At 41.5% G+C, this 23,069-nt stretch overlaps 1 protein-coding gene across 1 annotated transcript in view; it reads right to left on the bottom strand.

Annotated features, from left to right (window-relative positions):
- Window positions 1-785: 785 nt before the first annotated feature.
- LOC139709126 (fibronectin-like) overlaps window positions 786-23,069 on the bottom strand; it is a 28,505-nt gene continuing 6,221 nt past the window's right edge. Inside the window, exons 8-28 of the mRNA XM_071621090.1 lie at window positions 22,129-22,374; window positions 20,633-20,902; window positions 19,932-20,183; window positions 19,403-19,681; window positions 18,465-18,704; window positions 17,522-17,815; window positions 16,561-16,803; window positions 15,225-15,455; window positions 14,304-14,519; window positions 13,585-13,863; window positions 12,238-12,483; window positions 11,332-11,622; window positions 10,531-10,797; window positions 8,812-9,093; window positions 7,859-8,116; window positions 6,286-6,567; window positions 4,670-4,897; window positions 3,698-3,973; window positions 1,877-2,137; window positions 1,280-1,555; window positions 786-811 (exon numbers count right to left, since the gene is read on the bottom strand). Coding sequence (XP_071477191.1) covers window positions 786-811; window positions 1,280-1,555; window positions 1,877-2,137; window positions 3,698-3,973; window positions 4,670-4,897; window positions 6,286-6,567; window positions 7,859-8,116; window positions 8,812-9,093; window positions 10,531-10,797; window positions 11,332-11,622; window positions 12,238-12,483; window positions 13,585-13,863; window positions 14,304-14,519; window positions 15,225-15,455; window positions 16,561-16,803; window positions 17,522-17,815; window positions 18,465-18,704; window positions 19,403-19,681; window positions 19,932-20,183; window positions 20,633-20,902; window positions 22,129-22,374 — 5,243 coding nt within the window. The remainder of the gene's footprint in view (window positions 812-1,279; window positions 1,556-1,876; window positions 2,138-3,697; window positions 3,974-4,669; window positions 4,898-6,285; window positions 6,568-7,858; window positions 8,117-8,811; window positions 9,094-10,530; window positions 10,798-11,331; window positions 11,623-12,237; window positions 12,484-13,584; window positions 13,864-14,303; window positions 14,520-15,224; window positions 15,456-16,560; window positions 16,804-17,521; window positions 17,816-18,464; window positions 18,705-19,402; window positions 19,682-19,931; window positions 20,184-20,632; window positions 20,903-22,128; window positions 22,375-23,069) is intronic.

Genomic DNA, 23,069 nt, shown 5'->3' with positions numbered 1-23,069 from the left:
GGTTCTTGTGACAATCAAGGCGGTGTACGGCGTGTTGGGAAACAGGTCAAAAAGATGTATCTCCGGGCAGGCCTCGCGGGGCAACGTGAAGACCGGCTGTCGGGCATCGCAGCTGTCAGTCGGGGAGGAGACCGTGACGACATAGTCGTCAAATATTCCCTCACCCGCTTGAAGCCTAATCACGGCTGTAGTGGTCCCAACGTGAATGACAGAGGAGGCATTGGAAGGTTTCAGTGGTGCTGATTGAAAGAAAATGTAATAAGAACTTTGAATATAAGCATTCTATATTCTAATATTCCATTCTGAATACCAGAATATCAGAAGGAGGAATTTCGCTAAGATATGAATCTGGTACAACTTGTTAATATTCATGTACATGTGTGGTAAGCTTTTAAGGAAAAGTTTGAGGGGAAGAAAAAAAATTAAGAATACAAACTTACCTTTGACATAGTCAGATATGGCAACTGTCGTCTCAGTGTCATCGTTAGCAAGAGCAACTAGCATGAAACTGTAGATGGCACCAGGTATTGTGTTGTTTAGCTGCACAGAGGTAGACACAGTGGATAGTGCCTTGGGCACAGTGTCTCGGTTGGTGGTGGTGTAGATGACTTCATAGGACACGGCATCAGCCCGTTCCTCCCACGTTACTACCACTGCAGACCCATCGTCTTCAAATTCCAGGATCTCGTCAGCTACAGTTTAGGAATCAAAATTTAAAGTAGATAACAGCTATTAAAACACACAATTTCTATGACATAATGAACAGTCTACACATCAAATTGAGGTCAACTTTGACACACAATTGCAACCACTGCATCAAATGGACAAGGACATCTAATGTGATTTCAGTGCATTTGTTTTGAACCCCCACAAAACATGGATAATCGTGATGAATTCTTGGCCCTAGTGACTGATTTCTGTAGAGTAATATGCTTCTTCGAAATCTTGATGTTCTATAAATTTTTACAGTAAAGCACTGACATCACATACTGGCCTGTTTGGTAGTCATTTTTTAATCTTTTATTTCTTTACTTCATTTTATTTCTGCATTCCTTTTTTTTTCAAGAATATAAAACAAGTCAACTGAAGAAAGTTATTGAGTAATATTTGAACCACTATCAATTTAGAAAAAAAAATAATATTTCCTCTGAATATAAAATTTTTAAATATTAGAATATAGGAAACATTGAATATCTCCACTGAATATTGAACATTCTAAAATTGAAAATGTGAAAATACTCAATATTTCCGACTTGCGCTCTAGTCACTTCTGACTCACCAGTCCTGAAGGCCTCCTCTGATGGCAAGCTGCGCTGATCACCGGCCACAGCATAGATCTGAATATTGTACAAGGTGTCGGGTTGTAGTCCGCCGACCTCAAGCATGCGCTCCTCAGCGGGGCCCATGGTCCCGACGCGACGCTGGGATGCGGTGGACTCACTCGCCACCAGGAAGATCTCATAACGATCGAAAGTGTTGGCGGCAGCATCCCAGCTGAAAGTTAGCCTGGTCTGGGTGAAGGCTTCCAAGGAAATGGCTCCGGGAGCACTCGGCACTGGTGGTATTTATGAAAACACATTCAGATTAAAATCTATGTATGTTGATGCATGATTTGCTCTTTGAGCATCTGATACCAATGGAGAGATACCTGAAGATATCTTTCTTTCTTTCTTTCTGTGAGTGGATCTTGCAACACAAACCTGACTTTGTTCATTTCCTTTGAAAGTTCTTGTGCATGTGATTTATCATGAAAACAACAACAATGAAAAAAGAACAAAAACCCAATGAGAAGCAAAATACAAAACAATAATAATAACGATCATCAACAACAAAAATAACATTTGTTTGTTCTGTTCTGTATTATGCAAGAACTCACATGTTGTAAAGTTTAGAGAATCAAGTCGGTTGGACACTGAACCAACGGTCCCTGACAGCTGAAGTATGTAGGATGTTGTTGGAGCTAGGCCCATGAGTGTTCCAGTCAGCGAGGTGATGGGAAGGGAAAGGGATTGCACCGAGATGCCGTTCAACTGTGCTGACAGCATGTAGTCCTCTGCGGCATCGTTGGCGCCCCAGGCAGCCGTGACCGCATCGGTACCCACACTGACGAGGTGCAGCCTTCCGGGCTCAGGGCAGGCTGTGCGCAAGGGATGTGGGATAGTGACAAGTGAGAGTATCTTTTAATTCAATTGTAAATGTCAGACAAAAGTTTATTGCATGAACTGAAGAAGGAGAGACCTTTTTGGTTACATGTGTCACAGTGAAAGTGACAATTTTGAAATCCACACTGCTCTGTTTTGCTTATCTTTAATAAGTTGATGAGACTAGTATGTCAAACACATGTTTATCGGATTGCAACCAGGAGTAAACACCTGTATTGTGTATGAGTAGTGCCATTGATGGTGAACATGCTCAAGTGCCATTGATGGTGAAACTAATTAACATGATAATGATTGAAACCTGTATGTCAGTGTAGTGAAGTCCACACTACACAGTATAGAGACTTGGTAATACAGGTGTATTGAATTTGGATTGACTCAGAATCAGAGAGGTCACACAGAGTCAAGTCAGCTCAGGACTTGCTGTGGACCAGAGGTAAAGCCAAACCTATTTGTTTAACAGAAACAGCATTGCATATGACCTGTATACATGAGACGGAATTTAAGCCAAGGGAAGTCAAAGTGTGAATTAAGTTTGAATTTCCTTAAGTGGGGATAGTTGAGGTTAGGTCAGTGACCTCTGAGTGGAATGGTTTGAAGTCAAGACAGAGTCAACTGATGCGTTTAATTTCTAAGGGGTTGATGCTGTTTTAAAACAGTAAAAGTGAGATTTTGACACTGACTCCTACATTGGGTCAATTTTTGGAATTTAGAGATTTGACAGGACGAGTTTGTTATAGAAATGGATGGACTGGTCAAATAATCTTTTGTATGTGAATCGAATTTTATAGGAAATAAACCTTGAGAGGTAACTGTACATGGCATGTGTGAAGTTATCCTTATTTGAGTAAACCCACGTGACAACATGTATATTCACCAAAATGGATGTGATCTCAAAAAGTAGAAGACCAGGGGTGGTATTCTGAAAATCTTCTAAAGTTTCTTCCTACGTTTAGGAAAAATGTTAGGAAGACACTTACACTGTACTATTCTGAAAATCTTTCTAATAGGAAGATTTTCAGAATACCACTTCGGAAAAAATCACGACTTAGGAAGAAATTTCTTCCTAGAAAGGATTTTAGAACACTGCCCCAGAGGGCAACATGATAAGTCCATCACCCTCAGTTACGTGGTCAGATGAACTGGAGGTGTGATAGGTGTGCATAATGCCAACAGCTGCTAATCAAATTCAGGTCCCCACTGAATATTCACAGATATAAATCTTAGACCCATTATCACTTCCCCATTGATTCTACGACATACATTTATGAGACTTCTGCATCAGAGGTCGTCTATATCTACATAAATGATTACATGTACATTATTTACATGTACATTATATTTTTGTAGAGGAATCACTTTCAACAAGCCCACTGTTGTATTTCTCATGATTCTGCTACTGTCATATTTGAAACTATGTATTTTTTCTTTTTTTTTGTAATGCAAACTTTGTCAACCTGATGGTGATTTACAATGAACTGAACTGAAATGAACTGAAGTGTGCATATGAATGCCAAACGATGAAATAATATACTAACTCGTGAATCTGTACTCAGTGCGGGGCTGACTTCTCGCATTGCCTGCGATTGCAGTCACCGAGACTTGGTATTCTGTGTCAGGCTGCAGACCCTCCAGGACAAACAGGCCGTCATCGCATCGGCTGATGTCAAAGGGCGAGGGTGTGGTCATGGACTCTGGGCTGTAGCTGACCTGCAGCCGGTCATAGAGTTGGCCGCCAAGGGAAGTGTCCACCTCCCACTCCATGGAATACGGACCAGTCCTTCTCAGGCGGAGGAAATTCGGTTTTTCGGGTACTGGGTGGTAGACAAGAATGGTCATGACAGTTGGCACACATTGGAGGCTGTACTCTGGAATTAAGTTCCCTGGCTGCTTTCTACCCTAAGACAACATTTTAGTTAGAATCTGTAACAGTCACAGCCAGCTATAAGCCAAAAGAACATTTGGCCCAAAGCGAAATCTACCTTTGAAACTCAACCCTCACATCCTATCATTCCCACATGAAGATGGATAACACATTTGTTTCTGCAGAAACACCTAGGATAAAAAAAAGTGTAAAATTCTGATTTTCCTCAAAACAAAGACCCTCAAACAAACCATGCAAAAAACAAACAAACAAACAAACGAATAAAGATAAAATCATGTGTGCTCTGGTACATTTGTGGTAAACTACGGTATAATAACTATGACGATTTTCTGATGCAAAGTATGCATTACCAAGAAAGCATTACAGATGAATGGTACATGAACACACAGTGCCATCAGCCAAACAACCAGCATTGATAAATGTTGTCTGAAAAGTACTGTTTTATCTCTACCAGCACAGCGTAGACTCTACTTGGCTACTGGATCCACAAAAGTGGCAGTGGCCAAAAAAAAAAAATAAATAAATAAATAACATTTCAAAAAGAAGTGTGAATCTTCGAATGCTGTGTTATCCTCATAGACAAAGTGTTTAGTTGAACCGAGTCTAAGATAAAAAAAACTCTCACTTGTGGTGAATGTCAGCTCTCCTGTTACAACAGCTGTGTCGTTAAACTCCACTTCCAGTGCATATTTCCTGCCTGGTTCGAGTTCGGTGAGGTTCAGGCGACTGTCGGATGCTTGGCGTGTACACATGGGGCAATCAAAGTCAAAGTCCGAAATAGGCCGAGAAAAGCCGACGACAGCCTCATTTGTGCCAATACTGACAAGGTACAAATCGTCTCCTGGACCAGAATCTATGAAATGGGTTGAATTAGAGGACAACCCTGTTGTAACCGTACATCATCACCATTATGACACCACATCATCATTACACAGAATGGCGCTTACACGGAATGGCGCATTACACTGTAATATATTTAGTACCTGTGCACAAGTGCTCTGGGTAATCATCACTGCAAAATAAATTACTTAGAAGCAGTTGCTCTACGGTAATGCTTTACCAGGGAAAGGGAAACGATACAGTGTACATACCCACCACTGCCCTGTACAATGTATTTCATTTCACTTGAAGAAAAAAAATGTTTCAGAGCAATGATCTTGCCTCAAATCTTCAGTTGCTTTCAATAAATGGTATCATTGGTGGTTGTGATCTTTATTCTTTCCTATTTCATACATCCACCAAGCAGACAGCACAATGTCACTTGCAATTGCAACTTAATTAAGATTTAGTCTCACTGGAGAATACCTTCTAGCATAACAATTGCCTGCATATAAACGTTGAATTTTACACTTGTAGTATCGATCCTGTACAATAACCTGGTCCCTCCTACAAAAAAGGCAAACTCACACAGTCCATTTCTCTCTGTTTATACTAAAGACATACACCTAGCTCGCAGCAACAGACCATGCCTTTAATATGAACAGGAAAAAATGGACTTTGTGGGTTGGCCTTTTGACAGAGGGACCAGGCTATTGGACAGGAGGCCATGTTGAAGGTTATGAACTACAAATGGTAAGAGAAACCCTGAATTGCAGTTCATGCAGACAAGCTTGTTCATTTGTTCTCTCAGTGAAAGATCTTATCCATGTCAGTAAGACATTCAATGTTCGTTTGTGGTAATACTCAAACTTGGAAAAAGTGCAACTTGTCATTGCTGTATTTATAAGTTAACATGCTCAGTCATGCATGCCATTAAGTACCAATGGAAAGAAAAAGAGTTCCCCTTTCCTCCCAACCAACATTGCACTCTCCATAGTTGAAATTATGAAATAGTAGTGTCTGAAGTTGGATTATCCTTCATTTTTTTGATATGCACTACACAAATGTATGTTCTCCCTTCTCTACCTACCTTCTCCCTTGACTGACTGACTTTGAATCATATCACATTCAAAATTTGTTTGATAACAGGTAAGTTGGGCTACAATCAAGATGAGAGGACAAAGAGATAGGCAGACAGACACCCATTGGATGGCACACCCTGCATTATACTTTCTCCATTACTCTTGGAATAGAAGCATAATGATTTTATACATGCCATCACCTCCATCTCTCCCTCCCCCCCCCCAATTTAAATGTCCCTAAATAGAAAAGGATAGTTACGACTGGTTTGCAGAGTATTTAGGTTTGACTGACAGAGAGACAAAGACATTTTAGATACAATGAAGACCGTTCACCACAAACCTGTTTCGATTTTAAAAGGCTTTCTTTCGCTAGTCCGCATTAATCCCTCCAACCCCATGATGGTCGTCACTTCTGCCGTGTACGACGTGCCCGGGGTCAGTCCCTCGAACGTGAAGCTGGTGATGTCGGCGCCAACTGTGGCAGGGAGGTCCTGGAGGCTGGGCCGTGGATCGATGTCCACGATGAAACCGCGGTAGAGGCCCTCTGCGGGCAGGTCCCACACCAAGCGGAAGGAGGAGAGCATCTCATCCTGTGCCCGCAAGTTCATCGGAGGATTGGGCTCTGAAAACAAATTGTTGTATCATACCATTGCAGAACATTGGTTGAAGGCCATATTTGCCATTTATATGCCATACTCACCTACCTACTGTATTGGCCTTGTGTAAACATTAAAAAAAAAATGTATAAAAAAGTTTGACCTTCTGATCTATTTTTCCATCTATCTACATATCCTTCTATCTGTCTATCTATTATTCATTTATTTCCCTATCTATTATTCTGCCTATCCATCTATCAGTCTTTCCCTATCTATCCTTCTACCTGTCCATCTATATATCAAACTACATTTACTAATCTATTTCCCTATCTATCATTCTACCTATCCATCTATCTATCAACCTACTAGTATCTATTATCTATTTATCCCTTTTCCTATCTACATTCTTTTTGTCTGTCTCCTTGATTGACTATGCATTTTTAAGAACATGGTAATGTGAAATTAGCCCCTAATTTGGTACTGGCCCACTGGGGGCCCCACCTCTGGATCTGCAATAAACAAACTTGAATGTACCCTCACAAGTGAATTCACGCAATGCATTTCTGGTTCTAAAGAAGAAGATTAAAAGATTTTCTGATTTGGGGACACTGAAGTTTCCTGGGGGCCCATACAGGAGGGGGGGGGGGGGGGGGGGATGGTGCCCACTAGTACAAAAACATAATATTAGTCTATCATCCTCACGATAATACCTGAAAGACTGGTTGAAAGTTCATTTTGTCACAATCAGTTGCAAATTACCTTTGCTTGATGAGACTTTTGCCTACTGGATACAGATCCTTCTACAGATCCAGAAGGTGAAAGTCTCATCAAGCAAAGGTATTTGGTAACTGATTGCGACAAAATGAACTTTCAACCAGTTGATATTCCAATCAGATGAATCTTTTCAGCGAATACCTGAAAGATTTGGTGACAAATTTGACGACGTCTTTCAAAAACATGATAAAAATGTGAACATCTGCCTCCATTTTGGTCTTGTCAACAAAATTTGAATATGAATACAGAATATTCAGTAAAGCAGATACAGTGTAATACATGATCTTTTTGCTATGCTTTAGCAATAGTTACATGAAGGCCATGGAATATGAACACATGCAATAACTATTTGTAACTTGTGGGAGATATGACTTTTAACCCGCTGAATATGGACTGATTTTGCTACAACACATATTTCCCCGAGACACTTGCCCGAGTATACTCGAGACTTGTCATCAATGGGTTAAAGACCAGAATGAAATTTTTTACTCTAAAAGGGGCTTCTTTTTTGTGTGTGGAAAAGGTCAAAAATTTTCCCCATACCTGTACGTAATGTCACCACTTCTAGTGGTGCTGGGTAAGTCACAAGAGGCCGGAGGTAGAGGGAGAAGGTGTATAGCTCTCCCGCGACGAGATCGGAGATGGTGTATGCGTAGGTGGAATCCGCCTCCTGAGGGATCATCGCTGTGTTGCTGCCCCACTCAAGGAGGTAGTCCGTGAAGTCGGCTGGGTCGGCCTGCTCGTTCCACAGGAGGGTGATGGAGTCGGGGCGTACCGACAGATCTGTTAAAACTCGCTCCGCTGCACATACGAAAGACAATGAGTCGGGCCTTTGATTAACCAGTTTACAAATTGGGCTGGTCAGACGACAGTTTCATGGATTTTAGCACGCTTCTGAAGAAATGTTGAACATGAGTGACAAGATGGCAGAGTCATTTCTTCACAAGCTATATGCCTCTGAAGAAATGTTGAACAAGAGTGTCAAGATGGCAGAGTTGATATTTCTCAGAGTCTCCAAAACTCTACCACAATTAGTTACAATTATTCATTGAGAAAACCTCAGATTTGTTCTTCGTTTGTGGAGATGAATCCGAACAATGCTAATAGAAGTCATAAGCAGCAACAGATGAAGAAGAAAGTGAGGTAAATAACAAGCAACACCATCTCGTCACAAGAGGAACTGTTCAGATATAATGGAAACTGGTCAGTGGTGTAATTAGGTTTTGCATCTGCCCATAGACCCAAACATAGTAGGTATCACACAATTCTGCAACCACAAATTTTATGCACTTAAACCCACATTGATATACCACAAAGTAGTCATTTTGCTAGCTATACACATCCCAAATGTGGATGGTGGAATGTTGGGCTGTTAATGTTTATAGGAATATGTGGAATATGTGAAACCCTTCAAGCATTTGGCATTTTCAAGCAGACAAAAACTGGACTGCCATACCTCATTACACTCAAATATATGAAAGATTCCACCAACTCACCCGTCTCGGCAACAGCTCTAACAACATTGCTGTCTGGTGCATTCTCTGTACCCCCTTGCCCACCAATACTCTGCAGCTCCACAGTATACTCCGTCCTGGCGTCAAGCTGGTGGATGTCGTACTCTCCATCGTTGAGCGTTGTTAAGGTGTCCCCATTTCCAGCACCCTCGGTCTCATAGTACGAGATCCTGACCATCTGGATGTTTGGCTGCGGAGTCCACCTGATTTGAATCAGGCGCGAGTTGACAGCAGTGACGGACACTGATCCCGGTGGAAGAGGCCCTGTATGAAAAAAGCAAGGCAGAGTCACGGTATACATGCAGTAGTGTGACATTCAGAAAATTGACCAATGGTATCACTTCGCTTCAACCTTCACTTCACCAAATTTATAATTCTATGCAAACCTTGGCTGCATCCTGTTGCCTGCTGGTCAGTCACACAATGATTCACAATGCAACCTACAAGGTCCTTCAGCATTTGTGATTGGTTATTGAAAGTTAACTTTCTTTGCTACTGCTGTTCCCCTACTGATTATTTATTACAATTGAAAACAGGTTCAGCAAATAACAACTTCTGTGTGCTAGTTAGTCACGACAATAGGTACTTCATACAGTATCTGACTGCAAATCATGCACTCTGTTCAATTATAGATACATCAGTATATCTCATCTTTATGCCATATCTCGAGTCAAATTCATTCTTCATCTTGCCTCATGGCAGATCACATCGCTTCCTCTCGTCAAATCTAAATCAATGCCCAGTCCAATTGAGCGATCCCATCGGGACTCATCCTGTCTCAACTCCTGTAAAAGTGGATATTTTGCGCAACTGATTTTTTGCACTTGGCCCGTTAAGAAGAGTTTTGCATGTTTATAATTCTGTGGAATCGAGACATCAACTACTGGAACATATGGCGAGCAAAAATATTTACATGCTTTATTTCCGCACTATTTTCTGGTTGCACGAAATGCGTGAAAATGTCAACATCGCAAAAATTTCAACACCGCAAAAATTTCCACTTCTACAGTAGTCTCCCATGACACCTCTGTGAAGGTGTCGTGGCTGAGTAGATACGAGCGCTTGTCTCTGAATCACATGAGCGTGATATGGGCTCGTGGGTTCAAGCTCATGCAAAGCCCAATACGTTTGCCCTTCAGCGAGGCACTTTATCCACATTGCTGCTCTCTATCCAGAAGTATACAGTAAATGGGTATCTGGTAGGATGAAAAAGTTTATGTTGGTTGATCAGTATGTCGGAGCCTGAAAAATGGCTGCAACTGGCTGGAATGCTCCCCAGGGAGCGGAGAGTGAGCACTGTCAGTGCTGGTTGGAAATAATATATCCAGTAACTGGGGTAATAATAGTCTATAAAGCGTATTGAGATACTTAAAATTTAGTGTGAAATGCACTATGTAAAGACTAGATTTTATTATTATTATTATCATTATCATTACTATTATTGTTATTATTATTGTTATTATTATTATTATTATTATTATCATTATTATTATTATTGTCATTATTATTATTATTATTATTATCATTATCATCATTTTTACTATTATTATTACTTCAGACTATCAGATATTTGGCTGCCACAAGTCTTCACACTGTATTTCACCTCAGCCACAATCCATATCTCATCTCAATTCTTCAAATGAACACTGATACATGCACAAACAAAGTGTCACTTCACAATCGTAGTCTGGTAATACTCACGAGTGCGCACGGTGTCGAACTCAGTCAGAGTGCCGTTGATGGTGGTGTAGAGGAGGTAGAGCTGTCCTGGATCCAAACCTCCAAACTCCACCTCCCAGCTGCAGATGTCCGAGCCGTTGACCACGCAGCGGGGACTGTCCAGGAGCTGGCGGCAGTACTCAACAAGACAGAGACCGTGACCGGGCAATTCAAGTTTGGACCAGTGCAGAGTGAGGCTAGTTGCACCTGTAGCATAGACATACGGATGTTCTTCGTCTTCCGCTTCGTCTGATAAAGATAAAAATAGACATGGAGAAAGAGAGGGAGAGATGGCGAGAGATATAACAAAAGGAAGGGGGTGGAAGTGACAGGCAATAAGAAGAGACAGGAAAGAGAAAGTGATAGAAATACAGAGAGAAAACATGAAGAAACGGGGAAAGATGAAGAAAGATATGAATATAATGATGTATATACAATCATCGTTTACTTCACACTCCATGAGATGAAGGCAACTACAACCTCGCCATCAATCACAAACGTACGCATCTCACATTTCCGTGCAGATTACTAAAATATCACTGATCACTTTTGTAGATGCAGTTCACTAGTAACAGACTAACTGCCCAAAAGTATGACTTGCAATATGACGAGATACGATACGAAGAATGTCTTTTCTCTTCCAACATTCATGCAAACGCATGCACGCAATCGAACAAATGAACAAGCTGTCTGTGATGCTACTTGTCTTTGACCCACTGTAACCGATATCGGTAGGCCATGAGACGACTTCTTTAAATCGGATGATTTTACATCGCAACCTACCGGTCTCTGTTGAGGGTTGATCATCTGCTTCAGTTTCCTGCCCCTCGAAAGGGCCATCTGCCAAGAGGATGGAGGTGATCCTCAGAGTGTACTCGGTGTCGGGCTGCAGGCAGTCAAAGGAGTAGTTGGTGACGCTGGCCGGAGTCTGGACGGCCAACACCTCCTCGCCCCCAAGCTCAAGGACCACCCTGAGCTCGTTGAAGCTGGTGATGATGTCGGGAGGGTTCCACCCAGCGGCGAGCGAGATGGGGCTGGTAGCATTAAGCTGCACGTTGCTGACAGGTGCCGGTCCTACAGCGTCAATGTGAACAAACAGATCAACAAAATTAGCAACAATAGACAATAGCTCTGATTAATAAGAACAGCTGTTGAAATGCATGTACAAACAAACCCATTTTGATTGCATGCTCAATCCACGCAAAATCATTAAAAAAAATACAAAACCAAGAAACACTCAGCTATATATCTTTTAAACAATTATTTACAGATTTCTATAATACAGACAAAGATTTATGGTATCTTTTTATGGGGGGGGGGGGGGAGTGGTGGTAACTGGTTCACTCTAAAACTTGTGCACATTGTCTTTAATCTGCTTCAAAAAACATTGACTGTCGTACAGCAAACAGACTTCAATTCAGTTGTCACGATGGAAGTGTACTATGTTTAAGTGGTACATATGTAGTTCTGAAAAACAAAAATGGGAGGGGGTGTGGTCGAGAGATAAAATATACATAATTATACAATCAATACAATACAATCGGATCATTTACATGAATATAGTGCTCTTACACAGTCAATGACTGATTTCACAGCACTTTACAACAAAATTAAGTCACAGATTGGCATCAAAAAGAAAAGGCATAAGATTCTAAGTATAACTTCATATTCTAATGAAGTTATACTGACCTGTTCTGACACTGCCTGTTGAGTTTAGTCCTATGGTGGTCCGGACCTGCACCTCAAACACAGTAGAAGATGGTAAGCCTGTAAACAAGTAGGTTGATGGTGATTCCGCAGACACAACAGCCGTGACATTGCCAGGCTGGACGACCGCTGTGTAGTTGCCCGTGTAGTTTGTGATGGGCAGCCACCACGCTCGGAAGGACGAGTGGGTCACATTCTGGAACTCTACCTTGCCCAGTTCCACTGACACTGAGGTGTGTGTGTGTGTGTGTGTGTGTGTGTGTGTGTGTGAGTGAGATAGGGAGAAAGAGAGTGAAGAATTCAAGGGCACAAAGAAGTGAAGAAAAAGTGATTACATTTATAGACAAAAGTCTCTGTCATCACATAACGTTACAATATTATTCAAACCACTGTTAAAAAAGTTCCCTGGAAGCTTTTCCTGAATTATTTGACAGAGAAACATTCTGCTCTGTTTTGTAGCACAGAAACAGCTTCCAATTGTGAAATTATGTTCGTACTACATATATGAGGCCTTCACAGAAAAAAAAGGCAGTCTATTAGCAATTTCATGTTGTCAGTCTATATCATTCCATACAAATTTCACATGTACAAAACGTAGTCTCTTCTGTACACATTTTGCTATTAAACCATAGAACTTGATGCAATCAATAGTTCAACAAAAAGTCTCATGTAAAACTCAATTGTTTGCATACAAAAAAAAAAAACCCGACATTGAACCCCTCTTAAAAATATGTTTATATTCATTAATTTTTTTTTTTCTCAGTTATGTTCTGGAGTGGACCACAAAACCCTCGTATTTGAAACCTGTGTGCAACTCTGCTTTTTCTTTCAAGTTAGTTCCATTTTCAATGAATGATCGAATAGAATTAAGCGGACAAGGCGTGTCTAAAACATGAAATGCTTAGGTACAAAACATGCAGAGTACTGTTCCCACTACTACACTTTATCACTGTCCTACTTGCTGAGACAGCTGTCTAACAAGTAATTTGAACCTTTTTCACTGATTTCAGCTTTCATTTTATTTGGTCATGGTACTGGGCTGAGCCTGATGGCTGTTTTTCAGCCACTTTGTGAATTAAAAAGTCACACACATAGAACACAATAGAATTACATAACTGAAATACATATTCGACATAATATAATACATGCATACGTCTTAATTTCTACATACATTTCATATGTTAGGTTGCTACAAAAAACAAGAAGAAGAAAGAATAGGAAGAAAAACAACACAAACAAGACATGTATAACCAATGCAGCAACTGTTGCACAATAACGATGCAAAATGCTCTACGGATGATTGATAAATAAAAGCCAGCAAGCACTCACAAGTGGATGCATGGATTTCCTCTGCCGTGCTGAGCTCCATCCCGCTCCGCGTCCTGACCCGGATCCAGTAGCTCGTGGCCGGGCTGAGATCGTCGATGACGGTAGTGTTGCCCATGATGTCGTCTATGATCTCGGACCCTTCCCAGTCATCGTAGTCTGTGGTGTAGAGCACCTGGAAGGAGTCGTACTCGCCCCTCATGGGCGGGGAGAACATGATGCAGATGGAGAAGACAGTCGTGGCGTTCTCACAGATTGATAGGGTGGCGGGTGGGAGGGGAACTGGTGCCAGACGAAAAAGAAATAAATAAACATGGTAGTGTGGGGAGCATGAAATATACACTCTGCTGTAATAATGACAATGAATGGCAAAAGGTAATATGTGACCTTTTTATACTGAAAATGCAGCAAAGTCATCCAACAGCAAACACACAGTTTTGCAAACTTTGAATAAACATGGCTAATGAAGAAAAATATGAATGTTAATAAATAAATATAGAGGGCTGACACAAAGCACTTCGGTTACATGTGTAATACAAATCAATATCTCTTAATACCAAGATATCTGAATACTAACAATTTCAACTGTACCTGAATTTTAACTTTGCTGCAATAAAAATTTTGGTATATCCTCATTCATTATAAAGGGATTGCACTGTCCATGAATATGCCTTGCTTATAGACTATGAAAATAGCTCACAATAATGTACATCATAACATACCTGTTCTCTGTTCTGCGGGTTGTAACGTCCACACAAAGATGTTGTATAGCTGGCCGGGGACCAGCCCTGTGGCGAGGGCGCTCATATTACCTTCCAGCAACTTAATGCTGCCATCGTCTGGCACGAGAGAGATGTTAGCGTATGTAACATTGGGCCAGGAGAAGGCAATAGTTGTGGTGTTGTAGTGGAACACCTTGACACTGCCTGTCACCGACACTGTGAGAGGAATGAGCCAGACACACACAGAGTTACGATACAGACCTACAATGTACACATGCACACGCTCACAGACAACACACACAGAAATACACTCTCACGCACAGTGTAAACTTAGCGAACATCTTAGCCGACACACATTGCAAGCAGTTTTATATTGTTCATCGATTGAAATGACAGTGTTATAAGCGATCTTTATCACTGAATGTTTCAGCAGTAATGGCATCAATTACACGTTTCACTCAATTACAATGCTAAAGATTGCATCATTTAGCAGGAATTGAATTTTTTGTTTGATGAATTAGTGTACAGGGTCCTCAATTTCAATTGTGCACTTATACTATTGATCAGTCTTCAAATCATATTATTCCCCAAATTCTATCATTCTGTGTTCTATGTACACCCTACCGCGACATGAATTTTGAATTCTCAATGCTGTATTCATTGTTACCATGCCAATACACTGAAATCCAATCACGAGTCAAAATGAAAACATGAGTCAAAACTAGAAAAGACCTCTGAGAGCGCAGACCTCTGCCAAGTAGTTGCTTTCCACCAATGATCTTGCTATCCTAGAGGGATCAGTGATTTCCACCCACTGAAAAATCGCCCAATTTCCCAATATAGACGCCTCTGTTACGTCATAAACCCTTAGCTGCGCAGCGCGCCTCGCCCTTGCAAAAACTAGATCATGCACGTTAGTGCGTGCCGCATAGAAGATGTAGTCCGTTCCTGGGGACAGGTCCTCGACGTACGCCTGCGTCTCCTCCTCCGGATAGTATCCTACCAGGGTCCAGCCATCGTCTGTCCCATCCTCGCGCTCGTACGAGACACGGTACTGGTCGAAGACGGTATCGCTGCCGGGAGGGGTCCAGGCAATGACAAGGCTTGAGATGTTGCGAGAGACGGTGCTGACATTGAGGGGTGGAAGGGGCCCTGGATGATGAACAAGATAAGCAGGAGAATAAATAAGTCATGTTGTGAGAATGTCCCATAGTTTTGCTCTCAAAGGGCTTTGCGGTGCATCTACACACACAGACTTCAGGGTAAATTGCTTTGCACTACCATTCTGTCTTTGGCATTTCACACGCACACACACAGATACACACATATTTTGACCTTCCAGTGATATGTGCAGGGATAGTACACATGTATATGGGGGTGGGGGGGGAATGCCCCAAAGCATCAATCTTAAGTGTAAAGCTGGAAATATGGGAGAAAAAGCAACAAACATATTGATATACATACATGCATACATGCACAAATATTAGTGAAGAACATCTGTACAGTTTTCCAATGAAGGAAGTAAGAAAGAGAACCAAAGACAACAGAAATGTCAACTTGCACGAAATGCCAGGAAATAGAATATGAGAGGGGAAAGGGTTGATCTATTAAAGACAAATGAGAAATCTTCTCATTCCTAGAGGCAACAGAAAAAAAAAGATATGATCAGCATGACAGGATTAACCCATTCCTTCCGCAAGTCTACTACATGTGCCAGTGAACAATGGAAATATTGATCGGGTGCGAGGTATGAATAGAGCGTGCGCTGATGAGCTCACAGAATCTTTTGTTCTACACAAAACCAGGTACCTGAATGAGGTGACTGGGGTCAGCGAACCCAGATATCTAACTGATCTCAGCCTTCATCGCTATGTACATGTTCGTACGAGTTTACAGCAGAACAAGCGAAAAACTACATCAGGAAAAAGGTACATAATACTGTGAAATATGCATTTTTCAAACAGAAGGAGAACAAATGCTGATAGAATAAACTCTAATCTTTTTATCAAAGAAACATGAATTTAGGCCACTAAAGCAGGCACTCTTGTCTTCATATTTGGAACCTGGTATACCAGGTTCCCGTATATCAGTTGCTCTCACGGGAACCTGGTATACCAGGTTCCCGTAAGGAACAGGTTAAATAAACTTCTATTGACAGAGATATGACATTGAATTCTGACAGAAGGGTATAAGTATACTTGAGCAAACAAAGGGCATTGGGAGAGATGGGACCATGTGAGAAAAGGTGTGGACTCACTTGTGTTCTGCTCCACTGTCTCACATATACCGCTCTGATCTAAAAAGATGTAGTACTTCTCGCCGGGAAACAGGTCCATGACCGTGTAGGAGCTGGTGTCATTGGCCAGGTCCCTGCAGGTGGCATTGCCGTCCTCACCGTTGTAGCTGACGTACACGTACTCCTGGGTCCCGTTGCCCCAGGAGACGATGATGGTATCCGTGGAGATCATGGTGACTTCAAAAGTCCCAGTTGCAGATGGTTCTGAGCAGGAGAGCACAAGAATAATTGCTGAATGAAGACTTTAAAACAAGTGCCCTGGTGTTTTTGAACCTGATTATTTCAGCCATTATCAGGATCTGCTTGCCCTGACTTAGTCACATTGTGTATAAACTAAAAAATACTGACGTGTATAATTTGTAAATTCTGCACATGCCAAGAGGCATAGCAGATTGCAGAAAGAACGCGCAACTAAAAGTGGCCGAGGTCAATATAGGTTATACTTCCCTGATCTGAGATTCCTGACGGAACACTACATGGAAAAAGTGGTTGGAGTCTACACTGGAACCTTATATAACTTACATAAATCAGGGAGAAGCCACCTCCTTCCCTCGACCCAAGAAAAAAAAAAAAAAAATATATATATAGGTTACACTTCCCTGATCTGAAATTAAACAAAACATTACATGGCAAAAGTGGTTGGAGTTTACACTGGGACCTTATACAGGGCTCCACACTAACTTTTATTTTATGGTGGCTCAAAGGCAAACATCTAACCTTTTTTGGTGGCCCGATCAGGCCACCAAATGCTTCATTTCTGAAATTTTGGTGGCCCGACGTGCGTTTTTGGTGGCCCCGGGCTACCGGGCCACCGTTAGTGTCGAGCCCTGCCTTATATAACTTACATAAATCAGGGAAAAGCCACATCCTTCCCTCACATCCCCCCTCCAAAAAAAGAAAGAAAAAAGAATCATCTGCATACCAGTTCTGAAACTGATGTCTACGGGATTGCCCCTCACGTCGTCGGCCCCCGTCACTATGGTGACAGTCACATTGTACTCTTCATCCGGTGAAAGGCCCTCGAATCGGTGCATCACAGTGGTGGCGTTATCCCCTAGGTTTGCAGAATAAATACGCTCTGGAGATCTATTGACTCCATCACTGGGTGTGTATGTGACTTCGAAATAATTGTACACCCCTTCAGGGATGCCCCACATTATTTCGGCAGCACAAGAGGTGGCGTTGGTCAGTTGCAGGTCAATCGGGTCATTAGGAACTGGAAAATGACAAACATGTCGAAAAACCGTCACTGACTTTAATAGTAATAGTAGCCAATAACACGCATTTGAAAAACATGCAGTATGTGATTAAAAAAACAAAAAAATATGACAAACTATAACAATACTACATCAAAATGTTTCAATTAAAAAGAAAAAAAGTGCAATTTCTCAATATGAGCTTGATCAGCACCCTGTCTGGCTTGTAATAATGGTAGATTTGATCCCATTTCCCTATAGGATCATTGAATTACTGTCAGAAATAAGATTTTTTTACAGAATATCAACCTTTCATCTCTCACTCTTCACCTCATGATCTAAATCCTAATCTACTACATGGAATATCCTTATTTTTCAATGACACACCTAAGGCCATTATATGCATTGTTATCATTACAATGAAGTGACATAGACTCATGGACAGATAAAGTGGTAACCTGGATCTGAAAACTAAAACAAGTGCCTGTTTCTAGCAGCATAAGGCAAAGACACACACATAACAGCTTTCTATGACATGGCTATTGTTTCTGACTACTGACTGATATTTTGCCAGACCACTGCCATAAAGCAAACATCATTGCCATCTAGTACAATATTTTAACTTCATCCATGGTAAAGAAAAGGCTCAAAAGCAGAAAAAAATTGTACCTGTGTTAAGGGTTAGTGAGATGTCACACTCTGAGCCCCATCCAACGGACAGTGTGTAGGTAGCACCGGCAACGAGGCCAGTAAATTCGGCGTATCGCTCCGTGACGTTTAGGCAGGAGCGGTTGCCACCAGCCGGCTGGATACAGACCTCGTACTCTGCGCCATCGGACAAGTCAGCCCAGCCAAAGGCAACGCTGGAGTTGGTCAGACTGGTGATGTTGAACAAGCTGCCTAGTGAGCCTGGTGGTAAGAGTCAAATGAATAAATTTGTGCCAACGATATCAGCATGTTTTCACACACACTTTGACTGTATGCAGCAAATAAAGCAACCAATGTGCAAAGACAATTTTAACCACTTCTTAGAATGGAAAACTTTTTAATCTCATCTTTCCAGAGAATTCTAACCTCAAGCATCTTCTGATCTGGAGATTCTTCCACCTGAAACCCCTAGCAAACTAGAGACTATATATGTAACTTGATGTGTTTGCGCACATCACGAGCGCGAAGTCCTTTGTGGCCGGGGTTCAGGGCCTGGTCAAAGGTCCTGGAAGCTCTAGGATTCTAGATGCTCTCTTGTGATATTTCGGGCTTACTTTTCAACATATATGTACAATGGCACTAAATACATGTACATGTAAGTAGTAATTCAATAATTCAAATGATATATTTTGGTCATATAAAACTTACTTTCATATAACATACACATCACAGCATTGACACTAGACCTTGGATCACCTTGGATGTGTGAAAATTTAATTCCAGGTTTTGAAAAGGTGTTTGGACAAGAGAAAGATCATTTCAAGCGGGAAAATGGGAGATTTTGCAAAAGCGGGGGAGTTGGTGTCTCTGTATTATCATTCATGCTGTCATGTGTCATGCACAGGAAGGATACCACTCATGGCATCCTCAGAATAAAAAGAAAAGTGGCTGTGACTTACTTGGACTGATGGAGACTGCATTACTTTCACTCTGGCTAAGACCGACGCCTGCGATGGTGCTAATATTGACGACGACTGAAGGTCCATCGGTCAGACCTGTGAGTGGTAGTTCCAAATCCAGGGACTCACTGTCGTATACCAACTCTGTCCGCGGAGAACCGCTGCCATCGGAGAAGGTGATGCGATATCCGGTAAGATCGCCGGCAGGCCGCCTCCACTGAACAGTGACTGATTCCTCCTCCACGTAGGCGAATGTAGCACAGATTGGTTGAAGTGGGACTGAGTGAGATTATGAAATACAAGGAACAAAATAAAACATGAACCTATGTCAAACCTTTCCTAAATTGATATCAAATTCATGACAGGCACAATGCACTGCAGTCACCACAATGCACTGCAGTCACTTACGTCACCATGCAATCTTTGCATGAAATACATTGAAGACATGGTTAAAGTTTCTAGTACATTTTGATCCCCTACAGATGGACGACACTGTCTAGCATCTGTCTGTAATTTATAATAGACTCACCGGTGTACTTTCTCAGCATCAGAACATCATCAGCGCACTGCAGCCCCACTCGCACTGTGTACTCTCGTCCGGGCAGCAGGCCAGTGAAGTTGGCCATGCGGGTGCCGCGGATGATGTCTGAAAAAAGCTGGGTGCCATTGGCCACGGTGAGAGTGACAATGTAGTCGGTGATGCCAGCTATCTCGTCCCAGGTGACAGCAATGGAAGTGTGCGTGAGCTGTGTTACCATGATAGTGCCGGGCTCCAAGGGATCTATGGATGTACAAATAAAATGCAAATGATGAACAATATTTTTCTGCTTCTGATGAGTCTGCCTAAATTCCTAATGATGAGACTGCCTAAATGCTTACTGATGAGTCCGCCTAAAAATGCCATGGCTATAATTTGTCATAGATTCATCAAATCTCCCAGCACCCATCTGGAAAAATTCATGCAAAAATGTCCCTCTCTTACAGACATTTCATTAAATCTGTTGGATCCTATCAAACCAATTCTTCAGTTGATTTACCTGGAAAACATACCTCGGAAATGCTGCAGTGACAATGTTCAATATGAATCAATGTCTAATTCTTTTCTTAGTTTTGATTAAATGGTGGTTGCAATTATTATCTAGGAACATAGAGGCAACATGATAAACACGATGGTGGAAAGATAAGAAATATTTGCTGCATTTCATCTTTAAATTTGCGTCTGACACGCACCTATGATGGCATTAACCGATGTCGGACTGCTGTAGATCACACGGTCTCCTCCCGGGTACATCACCGTGGTGTACAGCGTGGCGATGAACTCAACGTTGGGCTCGTACTCCAGGGTGTACTCTGTCACTGTCTTGTCGGTGCTGTAGAACTCGCGCTTGCCGGCAACGAACAGCTCATAGTGCGTGAAGTTGGACCGAGGTGGGTTCCAGAGCAGGGTGACAGCCGTGTCAGAGGTGTTCTGTATGGCCAAGAACCTGACGGGCTCCGGTCCTGATGGGAACAATGTGACAGAAAAATACAAAGTGACAGATCCACAATCCCACCATTGAGATTGTATTTCCAATCACTGGAATGTATTGCTGCCATTTGCAGTAGCTTCTACAGAAGAAGCCAGTAGCAATGGAACTTACACAAATACATTTCCTGTGTAATATCAGCAGTAGATGTGTACATAGTAGCACAAAGGTTTAGCAACAACAACAACAAAAAGTACAACATGAAGCAGTTTCTGCACAACTGTCATTATGGTAGTATGCATAGTAGTGTTAAGTAAAAGAAGAATTGAAAATAGTTGTACAGTGTAGTAGGAATAGAAGTAGTATATGGTAACAGTAACACAGTAATAGTCATAAAAGAAGCAGTAGAGGTGGTAAGAGCAGCATCGGTAAGAGTAGAAACAATACCTACAAAAAAGAGCTTAATGCAGATGTAGTTGCAGAAGTACAGAGTAGGATTGGTGGTAGTTTCGGTAATAGTAGCACTAACAAAAACGGCTGGAGTAGTACAGTGTATATATCAGTAAATTTACATGTAGCAGTATAGTATTATGATCATTACTATTATCATTAGTACTAGAAGTAGTAGTAGAGGTGGTAGTAGTAGTAGTAGTAGTAATAGTAGTAGTAGTAGTAGTAGTAGTAGTCATAGTAGCAGGAGTAACAGCCATAGTAGAAGTAGCACTAGCAGTGTTACAAGTAACAGTACATGTAAAGGCTGTACACCTGTAGTAGTAACAGTGGTAGTAGAAATAGTAGCAGGAGAAATACTCTTTACTAAATGTGGTAGTACACAGCCACAACAGTGGCACAGTGAGGCAGTGGTGTTAGTATCACAACAATCAGTGGTACCATATTCCATTCCTGCTGATACTATCCCTACTACTACTACTTGTAAAAGTATAAGCACATATATTTAATAGCAGTATGCTACTACTACAGTGGTTATAGTAGTAATAGTAATATTAAAAAGAAATACACTTATATTTGCAAGCTCGCAAGGAATATTTCTTTTTTCAAGGAAGTTAATGTTGTCTTTGACAAGTGGGCAAGTCAATGGGCTGCAATCATGATAGCATTATTTTCTGAAGACAGACTTGGTAACACACAGGTGCACAGAACAGAAGTATAGAAGGCACACAAGGGCCAATGTCAGAAGAGTGTCACTGAATTATTGTGTCTTTTGCAATCAACAGGGTGATGCACGTCAATATCACTTACTCGTGATGACGGTGGCAGAATCGACCTCAACCAAGTCATTCATGCCTGCCACTTCTACGAGAAGCTCTGGCTCGTACTGCGTGCCGGGCATGAGGCCGGTCAGATTCAGCGACGTCTGCTGCGATGTGCGGAACTCATCGCCTAGACGCACTAGGTAGTTCTCTGCATCCGTGTAATCCGCCCAGACGAGGTTCACTGAGTTTGGCATTATCTCATCCACGTATAGGGTTTCTGGAGCTATGGCATCTGCGATGACACAATTGGAAGTAAAATTGCATGTATTCAGTGCCTCCACATCTACACATCAAAACTACTCTACTCATTTTGTCTGGAGTGGTATTCCATATATAACAGAAAGTAACAAGATAAAAATACATACCGATATAACTGTAAAAAAACATATTTTCTCATCCACAGATATGAAACTTCAGACCCCTTAAAAAGCTAATTATAGTCATATTGCCTGTGAATTTACTTTATTTGCTTGATCTGAATTTACACCATGAGTGCCCCTGCCAGCTGCACGTTTCATTTATTATGTTATATAATGTAACAAAAAAAAGTTGAAAGACACTTCCAATGTTTTCCATCTAGCTAACATTTGCCCCTGTCCTGATTCAACAAAAGACAAAGAATTAACCAAAATTGTAATCGTTAGATTAAGTTAGATTAGCTTAACCCTAACTGCACTGGGGGGGGGCTCGGAGGCCTCGACATTTCGCACGATTACTCTGCAACACGTAATGCTCTCGCCGCGATGCTCCATGACTTTTTTCTTTTAAGTTTCCCGCACATTTTGACACCAAATTTGTGACGCCTGGGGGTACGGTTCTGAAGTTACATGACTTTTTGTACATGCACGTGAGGCCAAAAATGGCTAAAAAATGTGATTTTGTGTACAAAGTCAATGCAAATTGAGTTTTTTCACATGGTTCATATAA

This window comes from Diadema antillarum, unplaced genomic scaffold, assembly GCF_040938485.1.
Source record: "Diadema antillarum isolate AM-2024a unplaced genomic scaffold, OU_Dant_1.0 scf00000037, whole genome shotgun sequence".
Taxonomy (NCBI): domain Eukaryota; kingdom Metazoa; phylum Echinodermata; class Echinoidea; order Diadematoida; family Diadematidae; genus Diadema; species Diadema antillarum.
Note: the sequence above shows the minus strand (reverse complement) of the source record. Positions and strands in the feature narration are given on the sequence as shown.